Below are 20,146 nucleotides of genomic sequence, written 5' to 3' on the forward strand. Positions count from 1 at the left end.
AGCGTCCTGCAATACGCTACAATTTGCAGCAGATTACAAACACCAAATCAGAAGACAAGACAAATGAGTGGGGGGGAGAGGAATCCCAAGAAAATCAATTCATTAACAATAATCTGTCAATGCCTCATACTAGTATTAAAACCATTGATTCATAAAATTTCCAATAAATGATGTCCATTGTACAGTGAAGCAACAATGAGGAATAAAATCCAAGATCAAGGGCATAATATATATATATATATATATATATATATATATATATATATATATATATATATATATATATATATATATGGGTAAATTTGTAAATATTAAAAAAATGGTTATAAATAATATATGTATGTATGTATTTATAAAAATCATTCGGTTCTTCAATCAGTTTGATTTTTAACTAAATCAAATTGAAACTATTCGAATTATAAAATATAGAGCTGACCGAATTTTAATAATAAATTAAAATCTAACCATTCGATTTAGTTCAACCCGATTCGGATAACCAGAATCGAAATTCTCACCCATAATGGATACCTCATCTCGCCCCACCCTATGTATATTCCTGATTTTCATATTTAAAATATATAGGAGTTGATAGAGACAGGATTTTTCGTCCCAAAAATTCTCCACAGAAATGGGAAAAGATTTTTTTTTTTTTTTTTCAATCAAAATGGAACGGAAAATGGAGCACACTTTCACAAGTTATCCAAATGTGCATTTGGGATAAAAGATACTGTGTTTGGTAAAACAATCCAATAGCATCTCTACCGACGCTCAAACTCAGCTCACAACATCTGATATGAGAACTTAACTTAATACCATTGAACTACAAGATCATTGTTTTTCAAACTCAAACTCTTAATTAATTAATTTTAAATTATTCACTTTTATATTTTATCATTGCCTTATTTATTTTAATTTATAAATCTATTAAAATATATAAAAATATACTAATGGTATTGAAGTGAAATAACAATTGTAACATTAAAAAAAACAACTCTTCAACCAAACATGTTTATATTGTATGACTCAATTTTAAAACAAATACAGTAATCTAACTTAATATGCAATCTAACATTTAAGAAAGTAAAAATAACTTAATTAGGATTGGTCCAATACTCCAATGAGTGTCCTATTGCTATCATAAGGGCTGTGGCCTGTGAGAATAATGGAGAAATGCGGCTGATAAGTCATAAGTGTGATTAATATACTTGTGATTTGACTTCTCTTTTTAATGAAAATAAAAACATATGAAAACAGTTGCTAGGAGACAAGTTGAGATGTAAGTTTAATAAATTCGTGGAAATCAAAAGCATACAATACAATACAAGCATTACAGATCTCTAATCCAAATGATATAAATCGAGTTAAAAACAAATACAGATAGATCATAGATGAATATGAAGGAATAATAATAAAAGTGAAGCCCAAATTTTGGTGATTTTTATCACGTTTGTTTGTGACGATTACTGGAATTCATCTTCTCGTAATACCGGATCGAGAGGAGGGAGAGCGAGAGATTCATTTCGTCGTTTCCCCACCGTGTTTTCCCGGCGGCGAATTTGGCCGACGAAGGCTTTGGAGGCGGGGGCAGGCAAGGCCAGGTACATGCCGGCGAGGAGGAGGAAGAGGAGGAGGAGGACGACGACGGTTTAACTAGCGGCCAGAGGTGAAGCGAGTAGAGCCGCCGGAAGCCGCCGAGGGCGAGGACCACGTTACGGAGCTGCTGCTGTTGCTGATTCCGGCGGGAGCCGTCCTTGAGGCACATCAGCTCCCAGAGCCGCTCGTCCTGCGCCGTCCGCTTCCACAGCTTGCTAACGCACGCCGCCCACGCTAGCGTGCGCCAGTCCACGTGTTTCAGCACTTCGTACAGCAAGTTCTCGTCCAACAACACCGATTCCGTCGGCATCGGTCCCGCCGTCGCCGTCGCCGCTAACGTACGCCCGGACTCTTTCTCCTCCACCTTCGTCTTCTTCTTCTCCTCCTCCTCCTCCTTCAGACCGTGGATTCCGTCGCCGTCGGGAGTATGGGGCCGCTTCATCGGCAGATCTGAACAAAAATATAGAGGGAAAAAGGTGCAACTCCGAGGTTAGGTATATAATTTGAAGAAAATAGGGATTGCTGGAAAATGGGATGTAGTGGTTCCACAATTACGCAGCATCACATGCATATGGGGCTTTCTTTATCATTATCGACAATCAGAAAGTTGGAGAAATGAATGCCGTTTCCGGGAGTGGATTCCTCAAATGACAATAATCTCCTTGCAACATTATAATACAAAAATTGTCCCAAAAACAGTTAATAAAAGTCTCATTTAAGACTTACTTTTAAAGTACATATTGATGTACATATAGATTGATTCAATTTATCTTCTCATAGACTAGGCTTGGGGAAAAAGCACAAGTTTGAATCGACAATAAGAAAAGTAAAACGTGATTTTCGTATTTAAAAGTCACAAGTTTAGTTTTTGTCTGTACTCAAAAATATGCAAGAGATAAACCCTATTAAATGTAATAATCCACAAACTACACTAGAAAGAACATGTGTAATGGACTCGGTCGAAAAAACATTAGCGAGAATAAATTCGTGACTTTTTTAGTGCAAAAATCATGCTCCGGCCACTCGTTCCAATTATAAAAGAAAGGACATATTCTTAACATTGCTCCATATTTGGGTGATATGTCTTATTTATTTGGTGCGAGACTATTTCCAAAATGTTTGGTAAGAATAGTAGAGATAAATATGAAATCCTTTACATACATACATTTATGTTTGCAATTTCTCTTAATTACCCTTTACCAAACTCTACCGCAATTTGGCCTTGCCTTAATAGGTATTTAATTTAACACCAATGGTTTGTCTTTTGTGTGCTGAATTATTAACCGTTGGACCAAAGATCGAACGGTAAATCTGGCAAGTGTATGAAAGAAGATGAAGATAAAAGAGAACAGCAAAAGGTTAAGGAAGAGGTTAAAAGTGGAAAGAGGAATACTTGTTTTAGAAAGATGCCAACAATATCACAGGGAAATCTTGTATGGAATTGACATTTTGTCCCTACATCAACCACCGCATATAAACTTTTGTTTTTATCCCAAGCCCAAGCCCAAGCCCAAGCCCACTTGTTATCTGGACATTCAATACTGTGACACAGCCCAACTATAAATGAGTATTGGTGACAAATTATATCGTGCATCAGGGCGCATAATGTATTTCTATAAAAAAAATTTAAAAAATTTTCTTTTTTGAATGTACATAAATTTATAATAAAATACATATATACTCATAACATAATACACATCATTTAACATAATACATAATACATATAAACTCTTAACATAATACATATAAACACATAATATAATACACATAAACTCTTAACAGAATATACATAAACTCTTAACATAATACACATAAAATCTTAACATAAAAAAACGGCGTTATTTTGGATAGGCCGCACCATGCATTGTGCGCCCTGGTGCACGATACAACGATTGGTATTTGGTCTCATCATATATAGAAGGCTAAAGACGTTTTGGGCTTAATACCCCGTAAGGTCCCTGGATTAAAACTTGGAAAAACATTTTTATTCAAACTAGTATGTATATATATACAATACAAGAAGAAGGTATCAGTCCTCCCCACTCTTTTGGAAATGTGTCTGCCGAATAATATGCATATACTTGAGTATTTTGTTATAAACAAATTATGACTAAAATAACAAAAATCGATTCCTTATTAGATGGGCTTTATCACCTTAAATTAAATAAGAATTATAATCATATCAATTCACTATTGTGTTATTCCGCCAATATTAATACGTGTGTCTCATAGTTACATATTAATATATAAAAAGATACATTCTTTTTTACTTTTACTATTTGATCTTTGTTGTGAGTTTAAATTTTGATAACAAGAGAACGAAAATATTTTGGCTCTGTTTGATAAAATGGTTGTTAGTTGTTAGCAGATTGTGTTAATTAGAGGGTATAAATAATTGATAACAATAGCTGATTGTAAAAAAACGTTTTGTAAATTAGTTGTTAGCTGATAGCTGTTTGATATAATTTATTTTCTCAAAAAGTTAATTGAAAAAGTTGTTTGGAGTAGCTTTTTGGATTTTAGCCTTTTGGAGTTGCAAAAAGCTAATTAATCAAACATTTATATTGATATTTTAACTAGATCAAATAATTAATAGTGATTAAATAAGCTAAAATTGACTTATAAGCTAATTTTTTACCAAACAGGACCTTTATATCACCAATCCATTTAACTAGACCTACCGCTGTTTCAGCTTTGTGTTCATGACTCTTGAGCCTCAAAAGACAAGAAACAATATAAAAATGAGTGGTAGCAAAAAAATATCTACTTTTTTTAAGGTCATGAGATGAATTCACAATCGATATCTGATGATATGCATATTAGATAAATTATATTCTTGTGTAATAATCAATTATACAAAAGAGATAAACTATGCTAAAAAAATCTAACGTGACAAAATCAACTAAAAAAGTATTGATCAGAATCAAACTCCTAATCTGAGAATCATGTTCCAGCTACCGGCTATATCCGACCTTTTGTTTCACCGTAAGTTGGGTCAAGACAAGCTGAAACATTATATTGTGGGGAATGTTTGAACCCTTTTTATCAATTCACTTGGTCCTTACGTCCAATTTCTACGCTAGCTGGCCATCCATCCGTGAGATTTAGAATATTAGATGCAAAAACAAAAGCTAACTCGAATTATTCCAATTAATCAAATCCCCCACTTTTAGAGGCTCGCCCTTCACCGTCCCCTCACCTCTCCGTCCCTCTCTCTCTATATCGCCACTTGTATATATACACATATGCTTTGTGTATCACCTTGGAACTATTTAAACGTAATCCCACATAATACCCAGAACAAATTAAAGCTCATCAATATAATGAAGAGCTTTTATGCTGTTCTGGGATTTTTGTTGCTTATAATGGCGGCCGCACATATCGCCACGGCTCAGTGCCGGGTATTACTAGCGGAGACGGCGAACAAGAAGGCCGCCGGTGTGCCGCCGCCGTGGAAGCCGACGACCAACTCCTTTAATAGCAGAACGGGCGGCGGTGCATCCAAGAGCAATAATGCGTTCGTGTTGGCTTCTGGTCCAAGCAAGAAAGGCAGTGGTCACTGATCAAAGTATACACACAAAATTTGCCATTTTTCCTTTCATGGTAGTTTGTAGAACGAAGATTGATATGTTGAAGTATATATACACACAGCTTGTAAATTACTTACACCATAAACCATTATTTATAGAGATGTGTACATTTTTAGGGCTGTATTTCCATGTCTGATTGTATATATACTTGCATTATGTAGGGATATTTTCATGATTTTACACTTTTCACATCATTTTTAGTCCTGTGTATTAAAGCTAAGTATCTTCATTTCCCTTTACAATGAACTCACCCCCAACATATAGTCATCAAATACTATACATGCCCGCATACGGTATAGTTTGGGATGACCCGGGATCAAGTCTCACCTACCATTTGTGTTCAGCTGAGTTACTATCTTTCCATATGTTCTGTAGGATCGAATTGATTTACCTTGTTTCCATATGTTTTGTCGGGTCGGTATGTGGGGACTCTTGGGGTTGGGGATTTAACTTTTTTTAGGAACAATAATCAAGTAAAAGTTGAGTTACCATGATTTATCATCCTCCCAGATGCTCTGTCGGGCCAAGCCGTGAAGAGCTCTTGGAGTTGAGGATTCAACTTTTTGAGAACAACAATCAAATAGTATACCTATCTAGGTCTGTTTGGTCTTGTATAGACAGTATTATTCAGTCTAAACCTGAAACTATTTCACACAAATTTTTGTTTTGTTTTGTTTTGTTTTTTTGTTTTTTTTGTTTTTTTTTGTATTTGGATTTCTCAGAAAGATAGAATAAAAGCTACTTTAGTTGTCTAATTAGCATTGAATATTGACAAAAACGAGATCAAAAGATCAAGAACAGCAAACAAAAATGAAGAAAAAGAGATTACATGATTTGGCTTATTAGAGTCCTGCGTCCCCGAAAGCATATGATGTCTTTTACTAATTGTGATGACGATGAAACATCTAGAGCAATTACTCTTACCCTGACTCAATTAGCAAACCCGATTCGGGTTCGAAGAATGAACCAATTGTTATTGGGCTCTACTAGCTTTGCGCGCTCTAGCATTGTCATCTTCCAATAACATATTAAGCGTGCACAACATTGAAGATTTGGTGATACTGTTTGAAAGGAATCAATGTTCAATTAATGTGAAAAGTAATGGGAAGTCTCGATCATCTGTTCATCACAAGAACTGAGGAGGGGTTATCGTTTCAAGCAAGGTATATTGCGCCATCACCACCCATTAATATTCCGATGAAATGATGGAGTATAAAATTAATAAATTTGATGTATGTGTAGTGAAGGAATCTCAAGTTGTCAACCATTGTAGTCTTTGATCTGAGGAGGCAAAATACTAAAGCCAGTATCCTGGACTTGGTCTTTGTGGAGAATCTAGACACCTAAATTCAGTAATTTTTACGGTCTTAGAGAAGCTGAAAATGGAAAATATATTCATACATGCGCCGCGCAAGAATATCTCAATTAATTTAATTTGATCGATCACCAAAAGTTTTGTTTCAGTGTGGAGGTTTGAATTTCATTAGGAACCTGAGGATCATTGAAAGACATTGACTAACCAGAGGTCATGATCCAGTAACAATGTAGAGGTTCAAATCTTATTGAGAACCTGAAAATCTTTAAAAGACATTGACTAATTAGAGGTCATGAAGACTCATTGTGCCTTTGCAATCATTAATCAGTCTCTCAAGATTTTATAGACCAACTTTGCAGAACATAATCATAGAATTTCTTAAAGAGAGGCAGCACAGAAACCCGGATCTTTCATCTTAGGGTCGAGATGAGTGATTCAGTGCGGCGGGTCATGGTAAAAATTTGGCGATCTGAACTCTGAAGTGAGAGATAGATTATTTGTGCCATTAAAATTGAAGTAAAGATTTAATCAGATTTGAGATTATGAAGTGACATTACAATTTTGTACTGCAGGCCAGCCAAAAGTTGCAAACTTTACTTCAAAGGAACTAAGGCCTTATTTGGTTATTAGCGGATTCATCAAATTTTTGACAGATTTGTTATTTTCAGCGTTTTGATCATGTCAAAACGCTCGTAAATGGCAATTTGGAGCGGCGGATACCGCCAAAATCTGAAACGCTGCTACTAGCATCATTTCATATTGACGTTTTAGGCATTTGCCAAAAACACCCTTAAATTTTTTATTTTTTATTTTAAAATTTGTTTCTCCTGCCCATCAATCGTTATACCCTACACCACAGCGCACATAGCACTGTGCGCCGCGCGCTTCCCAAAACGACGTGTCGTTTTAGGAGGCGCGGTAGGAAGTTGCTGGGATTATGTGTATTTGTTCACAAAGTTATGTGTATTTGTTCATACAGTTATGTACATTCTTTTTATACAATTATGTACATCCGAATCAGAAAATTTGTGTGTATTATGTTAAGAGTTGATGTGTATTATGTTAAAAGTTTATGTTTATTATGTATTATGTTAGATTATGTGTATTATCTTTTTAAAAGAGTATGTATATTTTGTTATATAATTATGTACATTCATGTATACAATTATGTGTATTCTTGTATAGCATTATGTACATTTTTGAACAGCGGGGTTTTTTTTTAAAGAAAAAACTACTGTCATTCACTGGGGCGGGAAATTTCAAAAAAAAAAAAAAAAAAATTAAAACGACGTCGTTTTGCATCTGGGCGCATAGTGCAACGCGCGCTGTGGTGTAGATATAAATTGCCCCTGCCTATCCACATCGGATGGGCTGGATTAAATAACGGGGCTTTGAGCTCCCCTTTAACTCCTTTTAGTTAATATTTTGATGTGGGATCATTTGATCGCACATCAGTTGTTATTATTATTATTATTATTATTACACATCAGTTTGTTTATTATTATTATATGTATACCGTTTTGGTCATTAATTTTACCAAACATATTTTTACAAATCACTGATACAATTAGTTGGTCAAACTCGCTAACACAAAGCGCTATTTGTTAACCGCTAAATGCTGATTGCTAAACAAGCTTAATTCTTGAGTCAAGAGAGAAATTTACATGTAATTTATATATGAGGTCATAGTTGATCAATTCAAACCATGAAACCCAACCCTCCTCGGGAGTTGAAGCAAGAAACATGTGTACAATGCCAGAGACATTATTGTAACAAGACAAGAAACATGTGACCAATTCTTGATTTACTATCAACTTTATTGTAACAAGAAACATACATGTGCACAATGTTTTGTTTCATAATACAGACATTCTAAGCATACATGAAACATTAGAGTTGGGAGAGAAATGGAATGGCAGTTTTGCGAGGACTGCACACTGCTTCCAGAGGCTTAGCCATCTGCATAGTTATTGTCGAGATGACATCGCCGGCGGTTTTATCCTTTCCGCCAATTTCCCAGTCAAAACACTGAATCAATGTCCCCAATGCCAAACATACTGTTCTCAAACCCATGTTGTTTCCCGGACAGGATCTTCTCCCCATCCCGAACGGGACAAACTTGTAGTTGAATCCTTGATCTTTTTCCTTCTCCATTGCCTCAAACCTCTCCGGCATGAACTTCTCCGGCTCCTCCCACACCTCTGGGTCCCGGTGCACCGCCCAGGCGTTAACCATTAACGTCGTATTCTTGGGAACCTCGTACCCTCCGATCACACAATCTTGGGTTGAATAACGAGGTAAGAGAAGTGGGACGGGAGGGCATAACCTTAGTGTCTCATTCACAACACAACGCAAATAGGGAAGCTTGGAAAGATCAGACTCGTTTACCAGACGTTCAGCTCCTACGTTGTTGTCAATCTCGGATCTCAGCTTTTGCATTGCCTCCGGGTGAGATAAAAGCTGCGTCATTGCCCATTCTACGGTTACTGTTGAGGTCTCCGTCCCTGCTACAAACATCATCTGAAGCACAAAACCTTGGAATCAACATAAGTAGCTTGCTAGCTAGCATATAAACAAGGAAAATAAATGTACAGACCAGTATGGCACTCTTGATAAGATCATCTGTGTAGAATTCAGGTTCTGATTTTTGAAGGGACAAGAAGACTTCAATCATTGAAGACTTCTTATCCCTGTTCTTGAGAACATCATAATCAGAAGAACATGTTTTCTTCTTCTGTCGGGTTTCATCCAACAAACCCTTCAAGAATTCGTCTCTCTTCTTCTGGAACAAGATCATCTTTTTCTCAACCCCTTTGTACCCAAACAACCTCAAAACTGGGAAAAAATCACACGTACTCATAACTGGTTCACTGAAAAAGATAACCCCTCTGGTTTCTTTAATAATTTCTTTTCCTTTCACTCCCCCCACATCTTCTTCGTCCACACACCGTTTTCCGGCGACAAGTCTCATCATCGCGTTGAAAGTCAGCGTGCCTCCCAGGCTGTTCAAGTCCACGGCTGATTTTCCGTCGCCGGAGGCTCTGAACAGAGACCGGACTAGACTTCGGACCTCTTCTTCCCTTATGACGGAGGATCTATGGAGGCTGACGGTAGAAAATAGCTCGACGACGGTTAATCGGCGTTGAATCCTCCAAAGATGGCCGTACGGAGCCCATACAACGGCAGTGTAGTTGTAAGTCAACCGGTCCCCCGCCATGGTCGGCGGCCGGTTTGAAAACGCAATATCGTTCTTGGTGAAGCATTCTTCAATTGCAGACGGCGACGACACGACAACAATGGACCGGCAGCCGAACCGGAGGAATAAAATAGGGCCGTATTTAGCCGATAACGAGGCGAGAGATTGATGCAGAGGATTCTTGATCTGGAAAAAGTGACCAATCACCGGAAGAGCAATCGGACTAGGTGGTAAATTTTTCTTGCGATTATAAACAGATTTTTTGAGAAGAATGAGAAGAAGAAGAGACAGTATACCTGCAGCATAGTAGTATTCAAGTTTCTCCATGATTGAGCTAATTAATCAGATCTGAAAAGCAAGGGGGAGCTTAAAGAACAGATTTTTCTACTGGGCCAATATGCAACTCTGCAAAGTCTATATACTAATACTTGTTTGGGTCAACTTCGAACTTCATATTCTTAAAGAAAGCTATTGATTATTGCAAATGCTAGCAAATTAAACATGTTCAATATGAATTAATGAATTATAATAAAAAACGAGCAGATAAAAGTCTTTGTTAGAGTTACTAAAATTCAAATGTTCTCAACTTGTGGATAAGAATTGTTGAGAAAATAGATTAGGAAGTCAAGAACAAAGAATAGAAAATGAACAACATAAGATTTTACATGGTTCTATTGAAAGCTTACAACCACAGAAGCAAAGGAGATCATATCCAAATTACCAACATCATATTTATAGATGATCTTAATTCTTAATGGTACATTTTTAAAATTATTCATGTAACATTATGCTTTGTTCAACTTGCTATGCTTCAACACCTATCATCATCTAATGACATTGAAACACACTTACTGTATTAAAAGTCATTTTCTACCCGTTAAAATACTAAAGGTTCACAATTTGTATTGATATATTGTATTCACAAATTTCTAAAACTTGAAAACAAATTTATATATTCTAGAAATTCCTAATTCCAATACTAAAAGCACACAATTTAGAATCAAGATTCACCTTGCAAGGTGGACCCTGGTCCATGGTATAACTCTTAAATGGGCTAACCTAGGACGGTGGACTGATTATATCGTGGACCATGGTCCAAAACGGGCGTTGTTTCTTTAAGTAAGAAAACAGCTGCCGTTACAGATTAACGGAGCCCGTATTTTTTGTGTGTTAATTACAAAATGAAACTACAGTATATCTAAAATGCAAATGCATCACATATTATTTTTATATTATCAAATAAAATTATAATTGAATTAAAATGAAACTGTAGTTATGTTGAAATGAAATTGCAGTGTATATAAAATGAAACTGAATAACAGGTTTACATATTTGAGTGTTTAATGTCAAATGAAACTGTAGTTATATCAAAATGAAACTGTAGTTGTGTTGAAATGAAACTGCAGTGTATATAAAATAAAACTGAATATGTTATACAAACAGAGTTACTTTTTGTGGAACGTGTGCTGTTTTTTTTTCATTAAAAGAAATGACACCGTTTTGATATCTAGATCACAATGCATTGTGGACCGCGCGGTACGCAATAAAATTTGTCATTCATATAGGAATAGGCTTGAAGTAGATAGAGTTGTAATTCTTATATAAACAAGTGTAACTACCTAGATTATAAAAGCATATTAAAAGCGGTATAAGCATAAATTTCTCTAGGATTTTGTCCAACAATTATGTACATAACAATAATATTTTTTTTTCTCCTTCCTTCTATATGTGTAATTCTTATATTTTAAACTTATATATATAATTTTGAATAATGTATACGTGTCTTAAATCATAAAAACTTGTGATCAAGTGACATAACTGTAGCTCTCCCAAATTGGAGGTCATAGATTTGAATTTCAAGTGGAACATGGACGAATACTACATTGTAATTAACATAGTCAATAGTACTAAAAAAAAAAAATACAAAAGCTTGTTTATCCTAGCTTGAGGATATTATCTTCAAAAATTGTGTGAGATTTTTATTTAATGAAAATGACTTCTTTATATATTTAAGGTAAAACATATAGTCTTGGGTAATGTTTTAAAAATATTGAAGAAGAAATATTTAAGGTTTGTTTTTAAACCTTAACAAAATAATTTTAAATTATATTTTACTAAGCATTCCTCTTGCTATGACATTATTGGGAAAAAATGAGAAAATTTATACCCTATTATGTTTTGACCCAATTACTAGTTAAGTCCTTAAGTAACCATTTGTAATTTGGTAAGAATGAATTATGTAAATAATAGCCCAAAAAAAAGATCATCAAGGAAATAAAACATTTTTTTTTTACTTAAAATCTATAAATTTAATTATTATATTAATATCTTTTTAATTGAATCCATCGCACATAAGGCAAACTAATTTTTAGTTAATATTAATATTTGTCTTTAAACTTAGGCGAGCATTATTATTTTAGCACCTTTAGTATGTACACGCCTTGTCGCTAATTGGTGGTTTGGTTCTCGATGTAAAGGTTATGCAAAGCACAATTAGACAAACGTGCTTATCACTCATTACTCTACTCATGCAATGCTAACTATCATGCTAACCTTAAAAAAAAACCTGTTTCTCCAGTGATCCAGTCTTTGGTCTCTCAGGTTTCTAATTCAATGATTGTTTAAAATTGGTTGATAAATTTAAATTTGTTTCATTATTTCAAATAACTTTTTATAGAGTAATACTCATCTCATTAAAAACTATTAGGGGGTGTTTGGTTGGATGAAAAACATTTTTCATGAAAAATGTTATCTTAAAAGTGAAGGAAAATGATGTTTTATGTTGTTTGGTTGGATGGAAAACATTTTCCATTGGAAAAAGTTTTCCTTAAGAACAAGAAAAACAAATTCCTAGCTTATGCTAGGTAATATGACAATTTTACCCTCACCATCCTTTATTAATTACTCTTATTATTATTGTTGTGTGGGGTTATATTTGTCATTATACTCATTATTCCTTACCCTTCCAAACTCAACCAAACAATGAAATTCATATTCCCAGTAATTTCTTTTCCACCAACCAAACAATGGAATCTGTTTTCTTTGGAATTTCAATTCCATTTTTCTTCAAATATTTTCCAGCGAACCAAACGAGCTGTTAGTATCTATTCTACGGGGTTATTATCGGAATTCAATTATGTGACCATCCATTTAGAACGATAAAATATGTTAATCACATTACATAATAATTGACGATTATTTTGAACTTTAATAAAGTAAAATCATCAAAATCGAAACTATAAAGAAATTAAAATGGCAGAAACGAAAAGTAGCCTGCTGGCCCAATTCAAGCCTTAAAAGCTAAACATCACCTGATGGAGGATTACAATGCTAATTAACATGCCTAAACATGCTAATTAATTAAAATTGTTAATTATATTAAGAAGTATTGTAGAATTTTTGCCGGCTTGACTCACTGGTTCAGATATAGTATTTGAGTGAAGAGACCAAAATTTGAACATAGACAAAAACAGTATGGGTGTGCGCTGGCATTTGGCCCAGGCTAAGTCAGGCGTGGGACCCATTTAGAATTGGGATTCAACCTTCTCTTTTTTCTGAGAAGAATTTTTGGTATTATTATGAGGGTGGCGTATTGTTTGGGTAGGTGGCATGCATAAATCCGCCATGAAACTGACATGAAAGAATGCTATATATGAATAAAGCAAACTGGAAACTCTATCCGGCATTTCAAGAATATCTGCAAACTGCATATTATACGCTGCAGAAGCAGTGGTACTAACGATGCGACTTCATCATGACTATTCAACGGGACAATAAAGATGGAGAAGAAGAGAGAGAGAGAGATGAGAACAAAAAGACAGTGCCAAAAGGACAAATATATTATGCCAAAGAGGAAGAGAAAAGAGCCTGCGTCCAAAACATAATATATATATTCATAAAGAAATCCTTAAAGGCCCAGAAAAAGCCAGTCAAATTACATGCTTTAATTTAGTATACATGCATGATGATGATGATAGCGTTTGTATTGAAATTTGAATACCTTTCATACATATACATACAGCAACACGCAAAGCTTCATTCACTGTTACTACAAAAAGCAGAGCAGAGTCTGCAATTCACGAGGTTCTTTAATCTTTATCATCATACCAGCAAAGAAAGAACATCTATCATGTGTCTTGTCCCTGCTCAAAAACCACACATTTTTTCATTCAACAACATATAATATATGCTCTTACGTTTTACACACCCAGATTTACCATGAATTCTTCCTTTTCTAAGGTTGTCGGACTGCCCTACGAAACTCGACCGAGAAATATATATATTTCCGAACAAAAATTTCATAGCCTAACCATTCACTGGCCGGTACGAACGAACGAACGTTTCTTTCTTTGTTTCATGCGTGCTATCATATCATCATCGGTTGTGAAGAGGATCAGAGGCGTTAGGGACTCTCCTCTTGCTTGGTAAGAACACCTGGCGTTGCTTCAAATGGTGATTCCGGTGATGCCTGTGCGGCGGCGCTGAAGTTGAAGATGGTTTCTGGGCCGTGCCCACCACCACCGCCGCCGTGATATTCTCTGCAGAAACTACCAACAGCAGGGACAGAAACGCCATAGCCATTAGCTTCATGGCATGTCGGATTCGCATTGTGAAATTTGACGGGGATTTCTTGGGGGTCCAGGGAGATAGCTAGAAACTAGAAAGAAAGGGGAAAGGTTAAAGAAAGCAAAATGGCTTTGTTGAATTTATATAGCGTAGTAAGGATTTAAAAGAAGAAAAAGGGAAAATGAGTACACCCTGCAAACAAGGGACACAACACACGATTACGCCTTTTTATTTTTTCTGCTTTTACGTAGCAGAGGAGAAGAGCCCTACTTTAAATACATGGGAAGCATTGGATTTCTTTATGTTTCACGATAACTTTTTCTTCATTCCACTTTTTTCAACCTCCTTTCCACTCCCCAAAATAAGCTCCCTACCTTTTTATAGGCTAAGTAATTCCCAGCTTGTACCTATCATTTGTCCCACTCCTCAAACCATGCTTTAAAACTATAAACTTTAAATTCACTCATGCAATACACATAATATTAAATTGCATTATTTTTCTTCTATACTTTTAGAATGTGATTCATATTTTAGAAAGGTAATCCTAGTCAAATTTTAGAAAATTGACGGTGAAAATACCCCTAAAGGGACGTTCTTGTTACTTGTTCTTTATATACATTACTTAAGCCAGCAATTGTGGTGTTAGGGTGATTGTGCATTTTACAGTTATCCCAAGTATTATATATGGATCATAATAAAATATCAAAACTTTGAACATAAGATTTCTATAGATTGTGCAAACGAAGGCACTGTTTAAGTATATGATTTCATTTCAGATTTTCCTAAACTCTAAAAACACATCAATTTAGGTCCCCCAAACAAGCAGCCACCAGAGTGAAGAGTCTTCCTACACCTCAAACTGCCTGGCTTCAACAAAACTCTCTATTTGTATAATGCAAATCTTCATTCACCAGTCCATGTTTTTACATTGATGGATCTTCAAAATAGGAATCTGGGATGTGTACTGGAGACAACAGTGCTGAAATGCTTTTAAACTGTTACAAGAAACCCATCAAATTCAAGTCAGACAATCACATAACACAACAAAGCCTGAGAAATGTTTGGAGGAATATTAAAGATGTATACCTTGGACTGCTTGTATTTCTCCCTTAGAGCCACCAAAGAGCCTCCTCTTTTACTTAATTGCAAGTCATGTATGACAGAAACACATTCCTTAAAATCAGATGGCTTATATCCAGTGTAATCTTGCAGTGCTTGGTTCTGCAAATTCAAGATCCAAATTAGCACATCCACACTCTCACCATACAAATTACCAGACAACATTTGCAGTGACACAATTTGCTTACCCAGGGATGCACTTCTGGTTTAAGTGTGAACCTTGAAAGGAATACAACAGCTGCAGCCACCATAGAAGGTAAAAACTTTACACAGCTATAGTCCAACAAACTCAACTCTGCTAGGTAGTAGCCCAAGAACTCAAACTGCAAATTTTGTGACTGCAGAAACAGAAGCAACAAAGATAAGCACTATTGAAAAGAAACAAAGCAGGATTAACCAATACACATCCTTAAGTAATGACTATAGGTTTCCCTCATCACTCAAAAAGAACCAAGAATGATGCTATATATATACATGGGGCATTTTATGAGTTGCAAACTTACTTTATAGTCTTCTTGAGCAATCTGGGTAAATCTTCTGCAAAATCCACAAAAGAGAGCACAAATATATTAGACAGGTGACTCTTAAAATACTTATCCACTAGTTCAAAGGTATATATAGTCAAGAGCAAAGATATAATGAATGTGGCATACCTGAGAAATGTCTTAATTGTGGGGTTTCCCAATTCAAACTTGAGGGCATTGAGCACATCTTCTTCCATCTTCACTACTTCTTGCTTGGTATAGGTATTGTCAGTAATGTAACAGAAATCTTCCACATGGGGAGGACTAATCTCCTCATATTTCCTGTCAATCATCACAAAAACATAAACTAATAAGCAACAGGAATCCTATATAACATAATGCCTAGAAAAACAATTCCAAACATGAGACATTGTTCTTACGATGCAATAAGCATTGATGAAACACCCAAAAGCTGAAGTTTTTGCCGGGAGAGGGGCCTTTTGGACAAGAATCTATCAATGTAGTCAATAGTTAGATATAGAGTATCTGAGAGAAGTTTGTATTCCTCTGCAACTTCCACCAGCCAGTCCACCAAAATCCCTCTCATGTTTGCACTGATATCCTTCTGAACCTTCTCAAGATAATCACCCAAAGGTCTTCTTTTCTCTTGCGCCTAATTACAGAAACTCAATTCATTCAATACCCATATCCAAATACTACCTAGAATAATAAATAAATTCAATAAATGTAAGTTTAGGGTTTTAAGTTTTAAGTTCCATATCTAAAACAGATATGATACCTCCATTTGACGCAGATACTCGTAGATATCAGAAACATAAACACTACACATCTGAGGGTCATCGGATTTAGAATCAATACCATTCTCCACCCCATTAGTCCCTTTCTCCACTTTCACAATCTTCTTAACCGCCTTCTTCACCTTCCTCTTCGCCTGCTTAGTCTTGGGACTGTGAAGTTTAGACCCCAGATTTTCAATCTGATTTGGAAAGTCATTGATCTCCCCCAACGCCACCCTCTTCTTTCCCGGTTGTTGTTCAACAATAAGTCCGTCTGCCGCTCTTTTCTTCGCCAAGCGAGTGACTCTCATGCAGTTTTCTTGGTCCGCCATTGCCACCTCTTCTGCCTTTCTGCTCCGATTCACAGGAATCCGAATCGAGAAGAAAGACGGAGACAGAGAGAGGGTTGTGACGGGTGAAGATGGGGAAGGGATGAAGAGTTTGGGGTGTATATATCCGCCATTTTTTTGAGGTTTTGAAAATTTTTGAGTTTAGAATTGCGCGCAGGTGTTTTCGTGCCAAAGAATGAAAGTTTTTATTTTTCAGGGAGTTGGGTTTTCGGGTAAGGAACGAAATTAAATGGGTAACTGAGATTCGGGGAAAGTTTTGAAATTTGGGTCAAAAGTCAAATGAATTCTTCTTTCGTTTTTAAATTTAAGCGCCGCTAGATTCTTTCCTATTTTCCCTCCCTTTGTTTTGCCCGAAATTTAATGATTAATTACTCCGTATTAATTAATACCGCCTCTATTTATGAATGTAAATCTAAAACGGAGATGGATATTTACGGATTTACCCTTAGACCGTTTGGTTCGCGGACAATATTTGAAAAGAAACGAAATTGAAATTTTATACAAAATAAATCATCATAAATATTAATTTTATTATTTGGTTGATAGAAATTAAATTATTCCATTGATTTCATTGTTTGATTGAGATTTGAATGTTAATGAATTATGAATAAATAGTATACAAACTAAAATGCACATAAATAATTATATTTTAAGAGTAAAATTATCAACTGATATGATTTTTTCTTCTCAATTTTCATGAAAAACAAAATACCGCCTACCCTCTTGAAAAACTTTTTCCTCAACACTAATGAAAATATTTTTCCTGTCAAAAAAAGATTTCGTCAACCAAACAAAAAGAAATTTCATTTTCTTCAAATTTAAAGAAAATTATTTCCTTATAAAAACTCTTAATTTTTTGTATTTTAATTTATTGAACAAATGCTATATGTCTACAAAAAATTATTAATCCAATAAATCAAATTTAAACTATATTTAAACTTTAATAATGGTCATTCTTTATTAATTAAGTTAATGCAATTAAAAGTGAACCATTTTTACGCAATATTGTTACTTTTTATTATATTATTACTTGTTAAAATTATTCAAATATTTTGTGAAATCCAACTATTATAATCAATACTATACTATTAGATTATATGTTATTGTATGTGAACGTTACAAGTTCAATTATTATTACCATTTTCTATAATAGTTGTAGATTTCACTCGACATTCAAAAACTATTACATGGCGCTTGACTTGCATAATACAAAGGATTGTAATAGTATTCTATATAATATGTTATTACACAATTTGGTTCGTTTATATAAATACGGAATAGAACTGTATAGAATTCAATATTTTATTTGTAATGGGAATAACCATTCTCAAAATCTCCTAATTGTATTAGCTATTTTTATCTCATCAATAATAGCTAATTATATTGAATACCAAAACAACTCATATGTGTGTTAGAGCGAAAATTATGCCATGGAAACGTGTTCACCGTGAATAGTGAACACAAGTCCAAACGACGTCGTTTTTACGCAAAAAAAAAAAAAAAAAAAAATCACGAATGTGGAGTTAACGGCGCGCGTTTGATCAAATTATGAATTTTCTGTTATGAGATTATGAATGTAATGAAAATTCATAATATCATAAAAGTAAAATATTTATTAAATTGTGAATTTTCTGTTATGAGATTATGAATGTAATGTAGATTCATAATCTCATAACAGAAAATTCATAATTTCATAACAAAAAATTCATAATCTCATAATAGAAAATGCATAATCTCATAACAGAAAATTCATAATCTCATAACAGAAAATTCATAATCTTATAACAGAAAATTCATAATCTCATGGTTCCAAAGTGAATGTGTAGGCATGGTTCCAAAGTGAATGTGCAGGCATGGATTCATAATTTATGAATGTCCGTGATTTCGGACGGGAATGTGTAGGCATGGTTCCAAAGTGAATGTGCATGTATGAATTCATAATTTATGAATGTCCGAAATCATTGCTCACCTCAAATTAAAGTGAAACCGCGAAATGTGAAAATGAAGAAGAAAAGTCACGCAATTAATTAAAAAAAAAAAAAAAAAAGATAACGGTGTACTAACACCGTTGGAACCGTGTTCACCAGTGAACACAGTTCCATGGCATAACGCCTCTGTGTTAGAGGTGGCCACACACCCGAGCCTGGTTAATACAGGCTAAGTCCTAGACTTAGCTCTTCATGAGTCGATTCTAGTGTTGGGCTTTGAGCAAATCCAAAAATGTAAATTATTTTTAAATTTATTTTTTATATATTTTTGTGTTTATTGTAAGATTCGGCAAATTATGCTATGCATCCGTATGCACAATGCATGGTGCATACGGATACAAAAACGACGTCGTTTTATTAAAAACGCGCGTTTCTTCTTTAAAAAAAATCAACTTCGATTCCCAGCAACAACATTATGTTGTTCATTCATTATGGAATTTTAGTTCATAGATTATGGAATTTTAGTTCATTGATTCTGGAATTATAGTTCATCGATTCTGGAATTGTAGTTCATCGATTCTGAAATGTTAGTTCATAGATTCTGGAATTTTAGTTCATTCATTCTGAAATTTTGAGTTCATAGATTAAATTATGGAATTATAGTTCATCGATTATGGAATTATAGTTCATCGGTTATGGAATTATAGTATGCACCATGCACCATGCATGGTGCATACAGATGCACAGCATAACTATCCCATGGGGCAAATTATATCATGCACCATGATGCATGATCAATCATGCACCGCGCGTCATTTTGTTAAATGAAAAGAAATGGTGTTTGTTTTCCGCCGTTCCACACCCTTTCGCAAAAAGTGACCCTGTTATTCAGTGTCATTTTGTATACACTGTAGTTTCAGTTCAACACAACTACAGTTTCATTTCGATATAACTATAGTTCCATTCGATATTTATAGACTCAAATAGGTGAAAATGTTATTTAATTTTATTTTATATATACTATAGTTTCATTAAAACACGACTACATGATCATTTTGATATAATTATAGCTTCATTGAACAATATACACTCAAATATGTGAAATGTTATTCAGTTTCATTTTATATACACTGCAGTTTCTTTTCACTATAACTACAGTATCATTTTGATATAACTGCAGTATCGGTTTAGATATACTGTAGTGTCAGTTAGTGTTTAATACACCAAA

The 20,146-nt window shown here is 34.7% G+C and overlaps 3 protein-coding genes across 4 annotated transcripts; all 3 read right to left on the reverse strand.

Moving 5' to 3' along the window:
* Positions 1–1,266: 1,266 nt before the first annotated feature.
* Positions 1,267–2,256, reverse strand: LOC109170161 (F-box protein GID2-like). Its single transcript, XM_019319152.1, has one exon. It carries the CDS (start codon positions 2,033–2,035, stop codon positions 1,442–1,444), a length of 594 nt encoding a protein of 197 aa, XP_019174697.1. The 5' UTR covers positions 2,036–2,256; the 3' UTR covers positions 1,267–1,441.
* Positions 2,257–8,275: 6,019 nt separating this feature from the next.
* Positions 8,276–10,266, reverse strand: LOC109170156 (cytochrome P450 81E8-like). Of its 2 annotated transcripts, XM_019319146.1 has the most exons (3): positions 9,991–10,264; positions 9,095–9,880; positions 8,276–9,018 (listed from the first exon to the last, which is right to left on the reverse strand). In XM_019319146.1, the coding sequence occupies exons 1-3, from the start codon at positions 9,997–9,999 to the stop codon at positions 8,389–8,391; spliced, it is 1,425 nt and encodes a 474-aa protein (XP_019174691.1). In that variant the 5' UTR covers positions 10,000–10,264; the 3' UTR covers positions 8,276–8,388. The 2 variants fall into 2 exon arrangements, with proteins under 2 accessions (XP_019174691.1, XP_019174690.1); XM_019319145.1 differs by having other exon boundaries at positions 9,095–10,266.
* Positions 10,267–14,952: 4,686 nt separating this feature from the next.
* On the reverse strand, positions 14,953–17,097 carry LOC109170160 (putative cyclin-A3-1). Its single transcript, XM_019319151.1, has 7 exons — positions 16,643–17,097; positions 16,284–16,516; positions 16,033–16,185; positions 15,883–15,916; positions 15,568–15,717; positions 15,347–15,481; positions 14,953–15,255 (listed from the first exon to the last, which is right to left on the reverse strand). The coding sequence occupies exons 1-7, from the start codon at positions 16,970–16,972 to the stop codon at positions 15,184–15,186; spliced, it is 1,107 nt and encodes a 368-aa protein (XP_019174696.1). The 5' UTR covers positions 16,973–17,097; the 3' UTR covers positions 14,953–15,183.
* Positions 17,098–20,146: the final 3,049 nt, after the last annotated feature.

This window comes from Ipomoea nil, unplaced genomic scaffold, assembly GCF_001879475.1.
Source record: "Ipomoea nil cultivar Tokyo-kokei standard unplaced genomic scaffold, Asagao_1.1 scaffold3321, whole genome shotgun sequence".
NCBI lineage: Eukaryota > Viridiplantae > Streptophyta > Magnoliopsida > Solanales > Convolvulaceae > Ipomoea > Ipomoea nil.